The following is a 15,169-nucleotide window of genomic DNA, read 5'->3' on the forward strand; positions in this document are numbered from 1 at the left end:
GCCATGATATTATTATACACCGATCAGGCTTAATATCATAACAGATGCATAATGTTGATCATCTCCTCATCACAGCACCTGTTAGTGGGTGGGATATATTACATCCATACTGGCAATGGAAGAAGATGACCTGGTGTTTCTCTTTTCTTTCACAGTGTTGAGCAATGTACTGCTGGGAAAACTTAGTCCATGTGAATGTTACTTTGACACGTACCACCTATTTAATCATTGTTGCAGACCCTTTCCTGGAAATAACATTCCCTGATTGCTGTGGCCTCTTTCAGCAGGGCCTTCCCACAATCTGCCACAAAGCAGAAATGGTTCAAGAATGGTTTGAAGAGCACAACTGGTGGTGGTCAGAGGGCCCGGTGGCGCCAGTATCCGGCAGCCTCGCCTCTGTCAGTGTGCCCCAGGGCGGCTGTGGCTACAATGTAGCTTGCCATCACCAGTGTGTGAATGGGTGGATGATTGTGTAAAGCGCTTTGGGGTCCTTAGGACCAAGTAAAGCGCTATACAAATACAGGCCTTTTACCATTTGACTTGGCCCCCCAAATCCCCCAGATCTCAATCCACTTGCTAGACAACTCGTTCTGCTCCATGGAGGCCCCACCTCATAGCTGACTTCAGTTAACATCTTGGCACAGGTGCTACTCTGGCTGTGATTTCTGGTTGCGGGGGGTCTTGAAAGCCTGTTTGGGCTGGGCTTGATGTATTCTGTGCAACACAATAACAAATTAAAATCATTAGTCATTACTGTATGTACCTTTTAATCATGGCTTCTCATCACAATGCTTTTGTTTAGTTTCTTTGGAACAGAAGCGGCTGATGATTGTAGCGTGGTGATCAGCACAGGTTCTGGGCTCAAAGCCAGGCTCGGGCCTCTCTGTGTGTGTTCTCTGTTTAGTGAATTTAAACTGGCTGTAAGTGTGAATTGTTGTCTATCTCAATGTGTTAGCCCTGCGACAGACTGACAATTATTAGTTATTATGATTTTGTATTTTCGGAGTACTTTTTCTTAATTTCGTACTGACATTTTTTTTAGTTCATTTTATTTTCAGTTAATTTCCAGGGATAGATATTCTAGTTTGAACTGTACTTTTTATTGCTTAAAAATGTTTAGGTTTTTTTAAGTTTTTTTTTTTAGTTTTTATTAGTTTCAGTACCAGTTTTAGTTTATTCTTGTTTTCTTTTTTCAAATATTACGATATGGAAGTTTTATGTCAGAGGAAAAATTTGGTCAAACAAGTACAGGTATTACAAAAAAACACATGCTTCTTTAAAACAGTTGACTCACAGGCTTGTAGAGATCCTGACTCACAATAATCAAGCCTAGCAGTGCCTCATCAGGCAAGTTGGAAATGCATTTTACTAAATTAACAGATTATAAAATTAAGGATATTTCCCTTATACTTTTATTTTAGTCAGTTTTCAAAGTCCTACGGAGCCCCCCAGGGCTAAGTTTTAGCCGCATTCTTCAGAGGCTGCCAGCTCAAAGCCGACCGGGAGGTCGAGGCACGATGTGCCGGGAAAGTGGTGTTCCTCCCGGCTGTAGTAGGTCTCAACCTCCCGTTAGCTTCGAGATAGTGGGTGTCAGATCTCCAAAAACGTCGGAGCACTTTTGCAAATATGTGATGTCTTGTTAACCGAGCAGGTATCTGACGTTTACACAACTACATTCACGCCTCAAAATATCTTAAAAGTGTATTTTGTGACCCAGAAAGAGTAATATTACAACTAAGTAGCTGCCGCCATTGTTGGAATTCAACTTTTGCGAGATCTCGCAAAAGTTTTGCGAGATCCCGAGTTTGTTTTGCGACTAAAAATTAAGACGGACTTTTGCGAGATCTCGCAAAAGTCCGTCTTAATTTTTTTTTCTCCCATGTCCCCTGCGGGGCTCCGTAAAGTCCACAGTTTTTTACAGTTTGTTTGTTTTTTTTTTCAAAAATGTAGAGTGTAGGCCATTGAACCATTTTCCTTCCTGGATGGATTCTCTGTTTAAATATCTGAAGTGCGTTCTTTCGGTATTTACAGCAGGTAAAATAAATATTGAACATGTCAACAGTTTTCTAAGTAAATATGTTTCTTAGAATTTTATTGACATGAAATTCTAACCAGATGTTGGCAACTACGTGAACATACGTATCAGCACACAACACTGGCATGCTTCATATAACTTAACGGAAGGATGAATGAAAAAATGTATCTGCTGCCAGGATGATGATGATGATGAAAGAAGGGTGGACGTTTCGTCAAGACTGATGATCCCGAACACAGAGCCAAGGAGGTTTCAGAGGAATAAAATAAAGCTGGTAAAATAATCCAGCCAATCAGCTGACCTAAATCCAAATGAAATTCTACTGAAAGAACTAAAGGTCAGAGTTCACAGAAGGGGTCCACTGAACCATCAAGACTGTTTGTGTGGAAGAATGGGACAAAATCACACCTCGGCAATGTATGTGACTAGTTTCTCTTTATATAGGATTCATTTTTAAGCTGTAGTCACCAACAAGGCTTTTGCACAAAGGCTTTTGAATAGATTTTTGAAAGTGTGTTCAATACTTTTCCCCATTATTACACATAACGTGTGGATTGGATGGGTTTTGTGTGAATAGCACCTTTACAAATATATTAAATGAGAAAATTGGTGATATGTTCAATACTTTTTTACTTGTTTACACATTTTATCTCAGTGATATGGTGAAAGTTGCTACAGCGAAACATGAAAGCAACTGTAAGAAGGAAGAAAAAACTTTAATGTAGTTCTTCAAAAGAAAGAACAATTAACAAAGGAACAGAGGCAATATCAGACTATCAGTAACATGATATTTTGACGTTATTCGTAACAACTGCTGACTACAGCGACAGTATCAACAGGAAACTTTTTCACAAGAAAAAAGTAGCAGCACCTACACTGCCTGGCAGTCATATATAAACTTTTACTATTTCCTGAAAGTGTATTTAAATAAACAAATAACCAACAACTAGGCAATGTATGTGACATTTTATTCAAAGTGTTTTTCTCTCCAAACAGACAGGCTGGCATTTCACTTACACAAAGCAGAACTTATATTTTACAGTTAAGGTCCCTTCTTCCTCCAGCAGCATGTCTAGCAAACAATCAGCTTTTGTAGTGAAATGTTGCCCTTAAATTATTTCCAGCGCTCCTATTTTGATCCTCACTTACATGGAAAATGTTCAAACCAGCTCAGATCAGCGGTTTTTGTTCATACCAGTGTTACAGTATTTCACAATTAAATAGTTAATAGAATATGAAGACACACTGAATTTAAACACGGATATAAACTTTAAAAAATCATTTTAAAACTGTCATTTTATAAAAATACTTTGATGTAAAAATAAAATAAAAACAGACTCTTTCTTGAATCCCATTACAGTAGCTGCCCCGTCAGCAGGCTTCAAACTGTACAAGAGGAACTCTGAACCATGTGCAGAGACGACAGCAGACGCTTCTTATTAAATACCTTGCTGATGTAACATGCAGTAAAAAATGACATCTACTCAGTTTCAACAGGAAACATAAACCTTTAATGGGATTTCACAAAAAACAGTGGTAGTGCCAGCACTGCCTGACAGTCATAGAAAAACTTTAACCATTTCCTGAACAGTGTATTTAAAAAGACAGAAAATAAACAACTGGGCATGTGTGTGTATTTGATGTTTTCATAAGTACTTTTCTCTCCAAATAGACAAGCTGGTGCTTAATTTTAAAAAAAAAAGAATTTTTCATTTTACACTTCAGTTGACTTCTTCCTCAAGCAGCACATCCAGCTTATCCAGCAGCTGTTGTAGTGCAATGTTGTTCAACTTTACTAGTTTGGTCCTTACTAGCAGCCACAGATTTGACTGGGAAACATTAAAACCAGTTAAAATTGTTTGTCCTAACAGTGTTATACCGATTTTAACAATAACTGGTTAATTATATTAACCAGTTATTGTTAACACACACTCACTTAACCAAAGATGCAAACTGTAAAAAAAACACATTATTTTATAAATATGCATTGATACAAAAATAAAATAAAAATAAATGTTTTCTTGAACCCTGAATATCATTACAGTAGCTGTAGACTTATCATTCAATGCTGTTTTTTAAAATCTGCAAATGCTCCATCTGCACATCTGAGTGACTAAACGGCACACACGCCTCGCATTGATGTAAAAATAAAAAAAAAAATAGACTCTTTCTTGAATCCCATTACAGTGGCTTCCCCGTCAGCAGGCTTCAAACTGTACAAGAGGAACTCTGAACCATGTGCACAGGCGACAGCAGACGCTCCATCAGGATACGTACAGTAGTGGCTAAACGACCTACACGCCTTGAAGTCTGGGAGCTCCACACAGAACAACAGGTCCTGCTTTGTTTTTAGCTCGGCTTTTTAGATGTTCACAGTCAATTCTGCACAGTCCAGACCTCCAGGTCTTGTACAATAAAGTCCTCATTTGTGGAGAGAGGTGCATTGTGAAAAGTCGGACTGGAAAAGCTTGAACCACGGTACAGATCAGCATCCAGCCACAGGGCAAAGCCACTCCTAAAGACAGAGAGAACAATAGAACTTTAATATCAGATCTTTGAAAACTCACTGATAGGAAAATAAATAAATAACTGTATAACTTACCCTCCTCCACCGAGCTGCAATGAATCCCAGTTTCCACTCACAAAGTACGAGTTCACCCCACTCCACTTGTATACCTAGATAACAAACACATAAAAACATCTTAAACTCTGTGCAGATTTCTACAATAAGTGAAATAATTTCATGAAAAATCATCCTGTAAATAGACTCGAGGTAAAACATTAATAAAAGTTCAACTCTTACCTGGAAGTCGGGATTGAAGCTGAACAAGAAGGTTTCTCCAGTACCGTAGCAGTATTTACTGACTCTGAATGGATCTGAAGAAAAAGCCCCAAACACCTGAAAATACACCAAGACACCAGTTTGTTAAAGGAGATGCTGGTAATGGAGGAATCCGTCTCATTTTCTTGGTACAGAAAAGTGCTGGAGACTAAAGAGCAGGATACAAACCTTTTTGTGCATGTCTTTGACCACCAGCAGCACAGGGCTGTCCACCTCAGCCATATTCCTGTACAGAGTCTTCAGGCTGCTCCCATGGACGGCTGTGCTGTAGACCAGCTGCCATTGATAACCCCGGGTCCTTGCTGGCATGTGAACAGCAAGCTGTTTGACAAAGAGTTGCTCATCAGATCATGTCCTGACAAGACTAATGCGTCACTCCATCTAAAATCAACACTGTTCTTCTGCTTGACTGTCTACAATTTGCATAAAAAACTTTACGGTCTGAGCACAACTTCCAGGCAATGCTGCCGCTTATGTCATAAATAATGACTGTTGTGAAATTTTAGTTGTAAATTTGGAGATGGTGACGCAGAAAATCATCTAAACAATTGTACAATTGTTTAGATCATAGGTGTCAAACTCTGGCCCGCGGGCCAGATTTGGCCCGCAGCCTACTTACATTTGGCCCGCGAAGCCATACCAAATTACTATCAGAGCTGGCCTACTGGTATTATACAGCTAATATATATATTGTTTAGTATTAAGCTTTGCTTGTTCCATATTCAGTTTTTCAGCAAAACGTGTTTGAGTCCATAAGAAAAGATTCATTCTTATATCTGGAGGAATAAATATATTTCAATAAATATTAACGTTAGCCCGCGACTTTGTTCCAGTTTTGAATTTTGGCCCACTGTGTATTTGAGTTTGACACCCCTGGTTTAGATGATTGTTTTTGATAGCTGTGATCCACACACATATATATAAATGAGTGTTATTTACTTTTTCTAGGTGATAGTCATCTAGCAGATGACTCTGGTCAGTGAGGACAGGAAGATCATCATCAACTTCCAGCAGGTACTCGGGCTCTTCTACCTCGGAGGCGTCTGAGCTGCACAGACTCTGGCAGCGTTTGGACTCTTTCACTGTGATGATCTGAAGGAGGCAAGCAGAAAAAGTGTCATCATGTTACACTGCTATCCACTGCTCTCCTTTTATTTGTTATTTGGGAAGTTTTTACTGCATTACATATATAAGTTTAATGGCCTTAAGTACAAAGGTTGCAAATCATTTAAACCACAAAACCAGAACTATTGAATGGCAACAAAACTGCAATGCATGGTGACAGAACACATTTGAACCTCCACAGAACCTCCTAACACGAATACATTCAGCAGAGTAATCTTACCTCAACATAAGGCTCCATACAGTCACTGGCGATGTAAAGCACCTTAATATTTTCTGCCAGCCGCTTCATAGCTCCTGATTTCCCTGTCAAGCGCTGCTCTCTGCTGTACCACATGTCTGCTAACCAAACTGCCATGAAGGCAGTTCTTATATACACTGGGTTACTTTCTCTTTCTGTCTGCAGGCTTATTGGTCAGACATTTGAGTAGATGTCTGCTGATTGGTCAGCTCTGACAGTGAATAGTTTCTTTTCTCACTAAACAGGAAAGTGAGGTCTGGTTCTGGGATGTAGAGGGAAAGAGGATGTCCATATATAGACCCTACACCCTCAGGGATAACCACCAAGCTCTGTGATTGCACTTACTGTAAGTCACTAAGGAGGGCTTGCTGTGTAAAAATGCCTGAGTGTAAGAGAGCTTGAGAATATCAACTTTGGAAGACCTTTGTTAATTATTTCCACATTTAGTGGAGCAGGTTGGTGCAAATCTTACTTCCTAGCTTTTAAAGGTGGGGTTGAAAGGCTTGTTGAGGAGCTTGTTGATTGTTGCAACGTGGTGTTCCACAACCAGTATTTTGCTCTGATTTTCTTTTTAATGATACGATGTGGTTTGCACTTCTTCTTCTTGCTGTAGCTTCAGGTCTCTGGTTACCACTGCACAAAGATAATGTAGAGGTGGTCAACTTTGCATTGCCAAAGGTTCAAAAGTCACTTAGACAGACTCAAAAGTAATTGTACAAACGAACGTCACACTGAATCTAATTATTTTTTTTATAAATACTTGGATGAAAATCCTTTACAGTCAATAACTGCCTAATTGTTATGAGTCTTTGATTCAGTGTTTTTCTCTGTTCAAGTTTTGGTTTCAGTATATATATAGTCTTAGTTTCTTTAGTGTTTCTATTTTCTTTGTCTATTTTCCTTTTTATAATTAGCCTCAAGCTCTTTGTTCCTGCTTATAATTTTGTTTACATTTTGTATTTTATGCCTCCCTTGTGTTTCTCCTTCAGTGTCTTTTCTGTTATTTTAAGATAATCTAAGTATTGTATTTCAAAGAAACATGTTGCATTATTGTTTTGTTTTGTTTTTCAAAATTGTCATTCTTCTGTCTCTTGAGGTGGACATTAGGTCTTGTCTTATCACAGAATGATATGCTGGCTGAGTCAGGTAGAAGGAATTTTACTCAGAAATGTGGAAGTGGACTCATACTTAGAGCTGCCAGGAGATGAGGTGGAGGAGGGCCAGATATCAAAGAAAGAAGGTGAGAGTTCAGATGAAGGACACACCAGGTTTTGAGCAGCCTGATCAGAGTCAAAATGATGACGCCCGAAGTCCATTATGGACAAGAAGTAGGGCTGTGAAGTTGTGGGATTTGGTTTCTCAGCTATCATACTGGACACCAGCCTGTGAGGGGAAAAGGAGATCTCCTATCCATGGCAGCCTGCAACATGCATTCTGTTTTAGAGTTCTGACTTTTGAAGGGGCTCTATTCTCCTCCCCCCATCAAGAGATCATTTGTTACTTCGATGGACTGCTTGTCCTGTTTTTATGTTTCATCCTAGAAAATTATCAACGCAATTTCATTATAGCTGAAAGAAAAGTGATAAAGACAGGAGACGTCTAGATTTACATAAATTGCATAAATCAACTGGATAAAAAACGAATCAAACTGTGTGTATTCAACTAAAAAGCTTTCTTTATCTCCTTCGAGATGATATTGTAATGGCTACAATCTTGTGTCTCCTATATTAGACAGTTCCTCTTCTTATGGATGTTAGGCGCTGTCACACTGTCTCTGCTCAGGGTCCTCAAAAGCTGTCCTCCTCTGAGAAAGCTCAGAGGTGTGACCATCCTCCACCTCATCCTCTGACAGCATTAAAAGGTACTAGGTTGTTGAGTCACGTTGTTCGTTTTTCATTTCTGACACTTGTGTTACACAACTATCCAAGCACTATTCCCATTATTTATCCTAATTACTACATTTCAAACAGTATTAATCAACATGTGATTATGAAAGAATAAAAAAATAAACAAAACAAGTGATACGAGCTTCATCAATATAATTGTAGATAATATTTGACCTAAATACATGGCTCTTGTGATTCAATCATGTAGGTTAAATGCTTATCACAGTGATTCCATTATACACTCCAGTGTAGGCATATATGGTGTATACGAGCATATATGATTACATAGTATATATGTGAGTATATGTCCAGTGTATACAGGTATATATGTCGCAAAAAAATCCACAACAAAATCCAGCTGTCGACTACAAAGGGCACTCAAAGGTTTTGGAAAGGGGAAAATTACTGTGTATTTTGTTAGGGTTGAAAATGATTTTAAAAAGCAGTTTTCATTTTTTTGTGTACACAAGGCAGTGTTTTCATAAATGTGTCTTTAGGGTCAAAAGCTTGGTCTAGCGTTATGAGTTGGCTGACATATTGGGGGTTGACACAGTAGTGTAGAGGAATTTGCAGCATGCTTACATATCACACTTGGGCCATTCTCTGGGCCAACGGAGTCCAAACGAATGTCCTGAACTAGATATTAGAATCAGTAATATTAAATAATAAAGGCTGGGCAGGGAGAGCCTTTATTATGCCTGTCTTTTTGATTCCAGGAAAAAGGAGCAGATAGAAGGCTGACAAGAAGCGGACGTGAACAGAGAGGATTTGTAAGGAAACAGCATGACTGCCACGTTGCTTCTGGAAGAAGATAGCCATAATAATCATTTGCTATTGTCGCAGTACAAAAACTGCAATGAGGGTCATGCTTTGTGTGAAAACAGATGGTTGATTTCACACAGAGGTCCAGCACTGAAACTTGTAATTTCAACTGCCAAAGCAAATTAAATCTTTTAAACGACAGATATTTCTCCAGTACTTCCTTCTGAAAAAATTTGTACACGACAAACTGGTGACCCCAACCTGATTTTTTCAGTTGGAAAGGAGAAAAGGACAACTGGGAAGGCTCCTGATGGAGTTGCTGTCAGACGCCAGAACTAAAGAGACACCTGATTCCGGTCACTGTCACAGAAGGCCTTCAAAGAAACGGCAAGCAGAGCCTGTTTCTATCGAAATCTGCAAAATTGCATACATACCAAATTTAAATGTGAGCGGTGAGTGGTCAAAGTTCTCTCAGTCAAAATGATAAAGTGTTTATATGATATGATACATACTTTATGCATAAAGTTGGAATTACAAGTTTAGGTTATGGTTAACAAGGAAATTGGTTTTAAAAGCAATTTTAAATTGCTAAATCACGTGATCAAACCTGTGTGTGTGTGTGTGTGTGTGTGTGTGTGTGTGTGTGTGTGTGTGTGTGTGTGTGTGTGTGTGTGTGCGCGCGCGCGCGTGCGTGTGTGCGTGAGTGGGTGAGTGAGTTGTGAGAGCTCTCAGTGTAGTTTTTTTCTGGAGCGCATGGGTAAGATTTGTTATTAGTTGTTATCATTTAATACATACAGAGTTACTGTAACTGCTATTTGACTGTATTCTGAGTTTCCTTTACATTTTTGTTTTCTGTTATCAGTTGGCAGCTATAGAACTAACTGGTATTTGATTTATGTTCATTTTGTGTTCTGATTCTTCTATTGATTTGCCATCAGTTGTTATCAGTTAATACCAGTAGAAGTTAACTCATAATTGGTTTTGTATTCTGATTCTCTCTTAAGTTGATCTCTGATATCGGGAAACAGCTAAAAAGTTAACTGTTTTTTGTGTTTTTGCCTGTCTTGGAATATTGATTGGTTTCAATTGATTTTGTTATCAGTCAGTAATCAACTGACAGCTATAGATTTAACTGTATTTGTTTCTGATCCTTTCAGTTGATCTTATTAATAGAGTAGGTGATCTTAAGATTATTTTCTTTTACTGGTTGATGACAAGTAAGTGGTCTTGGGGTTAGTTGTTTCGCTTTTACATTTGATCTTAGCCTGATCTTATAATTGATTTAATTGATAACCATTAACAGTTAATTGCTATTCTGTTTTACTCTAATGGTTTTCTTTGATTGACTCTTATCTGTTTAATATGTAGTTAACTGAGTGAGTCAATTCCTAAATTCATTGTCATGTTTGCTTTGTTTGATTCTGAGATAACAGAGGATCGCAAGTTCGATTCCTGCCTGGGGCGTCTGTATCCAGTAAGGGTCCTAAGGCTAGACCCCCTATGCTAAGCAAGCCTACCGCAGACATGAGCGAGACAGATAAATATGAAGGCATGCCGGCTCGGACGTCGCCCGGATCAACAAGGTCCGCGTCAGGTGTTGAGGAACCAGGGCACCCTGACGAAAAGTGGGCTACTGGAACAAGAAGGCATCGGTGGGCAAGAGACGAAAACAGGGCGTTGTTGGAATGCTACTATGCAAGTAACCCCGGCGGAAGGGGCTACATGAATAGGATGAGGGACCTATGGATTCTTCGATACCCAACATCCACAATGACGGCGAAACAACTAGTAGCTCAGTGTTCCAACATTCGAAAGAAGGGACAACCCAAGAAAGAGGAGGGAGACGAGGAACCATCATGGAAGGACAGGCCCCTGCACGGTATGTACCACCGGCAGATAGAGGAGGTGGCTGATATCCAGAAATCCTACCAGTGGCTGGACAAAGCTGGACTGAAAGACAGCACAGAGGCACTAATCATGGCAGCACAAGAACAAGCTCTGAGCACAAGATCCATAGAGGCTGGGGTCTATCACACCAGGCAAGACCCCAGGTGCAGGCTGTGTAAAGATGCCCCAGAGACAATCCAGCACATAACAGCAGGGTGCAAGATGCTAGCAGGCAAGGCATACATGGAACGCCATAACCAAGTGGCCGGCATAGTGTACAGGAACATCTGTGCCGAGTATAACCTGGAAGTCCCGAGGTCACACACACAGAATAACTCCAGCTGTGTGTCTTTGTCATTGTAGCTGAAGTCCGGGACAAACTGTTCCTTTTCACCTCAATAAGAAACGCGTAATATTTTCTCTGAATAAGAGACGATTCCGTTTTTTTCGGGACGGTTGGCAACTCTAATAATTAACCTTATGAACAAAATAAAGTTCAACATCAGTAACATCATAGCACCCACCCAGCTGTATAGAAACTCCGTCATTCTAGCTAGCACGCAGTACGAAAAAGTCAGCATAATGAAAATAAACTCCACCTAAACTTGGTTCATATCTGACTCAGATAGACTGCAGGTCATAACTTCTTACCTGAAGTTCAGTTCACCTGACACTCTCGGACCAGCGGCCGCTTCAGGTCTCTCCTCTTGCCTCCCTTTTCCTTCATCCACCTGCTGGCCTCCACCACTTGCTAATGTTATTGAATCTGTGGAAGCTCCGCGATAGCCACCACACGAAGTAACGAATAACGAGCCTATCTAAATCCCAGTAACGAGTAACGCGTTCCCGGTTTTGGCATAATAACTAGTTACCGTGTTCGTTACCACAATAATAACGTAGTTACTGTAACGCGTTAGTCCCAACACTGAATATGATACACCAACAACAACAATACAACCCCGCAAATGATAGCCAGAAAATGGGCTGAATTACTTGAATAATTGGACTTTTTTTTGTTTTTGTTTTTTTGAGTTTATGTTAAAGTAACAGTAATGTAACCTTTCTTTTGTTTTTATCCCACAGATGTGAAAAACAGCCGCCCCCCCTCTGTATCACTCTGTGTCACCTTTTTCCTTTCCACAATCAACCCACAACTTTCCTTTATCCTTGGTTGCTTGAGACTATTTTGATGTTGCTGGAAATAACACGATATCTCCCACAAATATACAGAATAATGTTGTTTTTTCTTTTTCTTGTCTCAGGATTTTTTAGGTCATTGAGCAGTATCATCTCAAACCTGTGAAGCTTCACAATGGACAAAAACTATTGGATGGATGACTTTTCTTGAATAACTGAACAGTTTAATGTCTGGTGAGACTGCAGGTTTTGATAAATATATATTTTAACATTGCGAGTATTTGTCAGTAATTTTCTATTCTTTCATATTACACATAATATATATATAATATTACACAGAAACATTACCCAGATCTGATATTTAGCATTCTCAGTTTGTTTCTCGTAACACGTGCTTCTTATTAAATACCTTGCTGATGTAACATGCAGTAAAAAATGGCATCTACTCAGTTTCAACAGGAAACATAAACCTTTAATGGGATTTCACAAAAAACAGTGGTAGTGCCAGCACTGCCTGACAGTCATAGAAAAACTTTAACCATTTCCTGAACAGTGTATTTAAAAAGACAGAAAATAAACAACTGGGCATGTGTGTGTATTTGATGTTTTCATAAGTACTTTTCTCTCCAAATAGACAAGCTGGTGCTTAATTTAAAAAAAAAAAGAATTTTTCATTTTACACTTCAGTTGACTTCTTCCTCAAGCAGCACATCCAGCTTATCCAGCAGCTGTTGTAGTGCAATGTTGTTCAACTTTACTAGTTTGGTCCTTACTAGCAGCCACAGATTTGACTGGAAAACATTAAAACCAGTTAAAATTGTTTGTCCTAACAGTGTTATACCGATTTTAACAATAACTGGTTAATATAATTAACCAGTTATTGTTAATACACACTCACTTAACCAAAGATGCAAACTGTAAAAAAACACATTATTTTATAAATATGCATTGATACAAAAATAAAATAAAAATAAATGTTTTCTTGAACCCTGAATATCATTACAGTAGCTGTAGACTTATCATTCAATGCTGTTTTTTAAAATCCGCAAATGCTCCATCTGCACATCTGAGTGACTAAACGGCACACACGCCTCGCATTGATGTAAAAATAAAATAAAAACAGACTCTTTCTTGAATCCCATTACAGTGGCTTCCCCGTCAGCAGGCTTCAAACTGTACAAGAGGAACTCTGAACCATGTGCAGAGACGACAGCAGACGCTCCATCAGGATACGTACAGTAGTGGCTAAACGGCCCACACGTCTTGAAGTCTGGGAGCTCCACACAGAACAACAGGTCCTGCTTTGTTTTTAGCTCGGCTTTTTAGATGTTCACAGTCAATTCTGCACAGTCCAGACCTCCAGGTCTTGTACAATAAAGTCCTCATTTGCGGAGAGAGGTGCATTGTGAAAAGTTGGACTGGAAAAGCTTGAACCACGGTACAGATCAGCATCCAGCCACAGGGCAAAGCCACTCCTAAAGACAGAGAGAACAATAGAACTTTAATATCAGATCTTTGAAAACTCACTGATAGGAAAATAAATAAATAACTGTATAACTTACCCTCCTCCACCAAGCTGCAATGAATCCCAGTTTCCACTCACAAAGTACGAGTTCACCCCACTCCACTTGTATACCTAGATAACAAAGACATAAAAACATCTTAAACTCTGTGCAGATTTCTACAATAAGTGAAATAATTTCATGAAAAATCATCCTGTAAATAGACTCGAGGTAAAACATTAATAAAAGTTCAACTCTTACCTGGAAGTCGGGATTGAAGCTGAACAAGAAGGTTTCTCCAGTACCGTAGCAGTATTTACTGACTCTGAATGGATCTGAAGAAAAAGCCCCAAACACCTGAAAATACACCAAGACACCAGTTTGTTAAAGGAGATGCTGGTAATGGAGGAATCCGTCTCATTTTCTTGGTACAGAAAAGTGCTGGAGACTAAAGAGCAGGATACAAACCTTTTTGTGCATGTCTTTGACCACCAGCAGCACAGGGCTGTCCACCTCAGCCATATTCCTGTACAGAGTCTTCAGGCTGCTCCCATGGACGGCTGTGCTGTAGACCAGCTGCCATTGATAACCCCGGGTCCTTGCTGGCATGTGAACAGCAAGCTGTTTGACAAAGAGTTGCTCATCAGATCATGTCCTGACAAGACTAATGCGTCACTCCATCTAAAATCAACACTGTTCTTCTGCTTGACTTTCTACAATTTGCATAAAAAACTTTACGGTCTGAGCACAACTTCCAGGCAATGCTGCCGCTTATGTCATAAATAATGACTGTTGTGAAACTGGAGATGGTGAAGCAGAAAATTTTCTGAACAATTGGATGATTTGAGAGGAATTGCCCTAATCACAATTTTCTCAGTTCTTCAGGAGAAAAACCATTGATAGCTGTGATCCACACACATATATATAAATGAGTGTTATTTACTTTTTCTAGGTGATAGTCATCTAGCAGATGACTCTGGTCAGTGAGGACAGGAAGATCATCATCAACTTCCAGCAGGTACTCGGGCTCTTCTACCTCGGAGGCGTCTGAGCTGCACAGACTCTGGCAGCGTTTGGACTCTTTCACTGTGATGATCTGAAGGAGGCAAGCAGAAAAAGTGTCATCATGTTACACTGCTATCCACTGCTCTCCTTTTATTTGTTATTTGGGAAGTTTTTACTGCATTACATATATAAGTTTAATGGCCTTAAGTACAAAGGTTGCAAATCATTTAAACCACAAAACCAGAACTATTGAATGGCAACAAAACTGCAATGCATGGTGACAGAACACATTTGAACCTCCACAGAACCTCCTAACACGAATACATTCAGCAGAGTAATCTTACCTCAACATAAGGCTCCATACAGTCACTGGCGATGTAAAGCACCTTAATATTTTCTGCCAGCCGCTTCATAGCTCCTGATTTCCCTGTCAAGCGCTGCTCTCTGCTGTACCACATGTCTGCTAACCAAACTGCCATGAAGGCAGTTCTTATATACACTGGGTTACTTTCTCTTTCTGTCTGCAGGCTTATTGGTCAGACATTTGAGTAGATGTCTGCTGATTGGTCAGCTCTGACAGTGAATAGTTTCTTTTCTCACTAAACAGGAAAGTGAGGTCTGGTTCTGGGATGTAGAGGGAAAGAGGATGTCCATATATAGACCCTACACCCTCAGGGATAACCACCAAGCTCTGTGATTGCACTTACTGTAAGTCACTAAGGAGGGCTTGCTGTGTAAAAATGCCTGAGT

General features: G+C 39.6%; 2 protein-coding genes across 2 annotated transcripts; both read right to left on the reverse strand.

The window, feature by feature from the left end:
* Nucleotides 1-3,972: 3,972 nt before the first annotated feature.
* LOC113032523 (nuclear receptor coactivator 7-like) lies at nucleotides 3,973-6,676 on the reverse strand. Its single transcript, XM_026185482.1, has 6 exons — nucleotides 6,223-6,676; nucleotides 5,817-5,969; nucleotides 5,046-5,198; nucleotides 4,839-4,934; nucleotides 4,638-4,711; nucleotides 3,973-4,550 (listed from the first exon to the last, which is right to left on the reverse strand). Exons 1-6 carry the CDS (start codon nucleotides 6,355-6,357, stop codon nucleotides 4,412-4,414), a joined length of 750 nt encoding a protein of 249 aa, XP_026041267.1. The 5' UTR covers nucleotides 6,358-6,676; the 3' UTR covers nucleotides 3,973-4,411.
* A 5,686-nt stretch (nucleotides 6,677-12,362) lies between these two features.
* Nucleotides 12,363-15,169, reverse strand: LOC113032524 (nuclear receptor coactivator 7-like). Its single transcript, XM_026185483.1, has 6 exons — nucleotides 14,764-15,169; nucleotides 14,358-14,510; nucleotides 13,883-14,035; nucleotides 13,676-13,771; nucleotides 13,475-13,548; nucleotides 12,363-13,387 (listed from the first exon to the last, which is right to left on the reverse strand). The coding sequence occupies exons 1-6, from the start codon at nucleotides 14,896-14,898 to the stop codon at nucleotides 13,249-13,251; spliced, it is 750 nt and encodes a 249-aa protein (XP_026041268.1). The 5' UTR covers nucleotides 14,899-15,169; the 3' UTR covers nucleotides 12,363-13,248.

Source organism: Astatotilapia calliptera, chromosome 11, assembly GCF_900246225.1.
Source record: "Astatotilapia calliptera chromosome 11, fAstCal1.2, whole genome shotgun sequence".
NCBI classification, from domain to species: Eukaryota; Metazoa; Chordata; class Actinopteri; order Cichliformes; family Cichlidae; genus Astatotilapia; species Astatotilapia calliptera.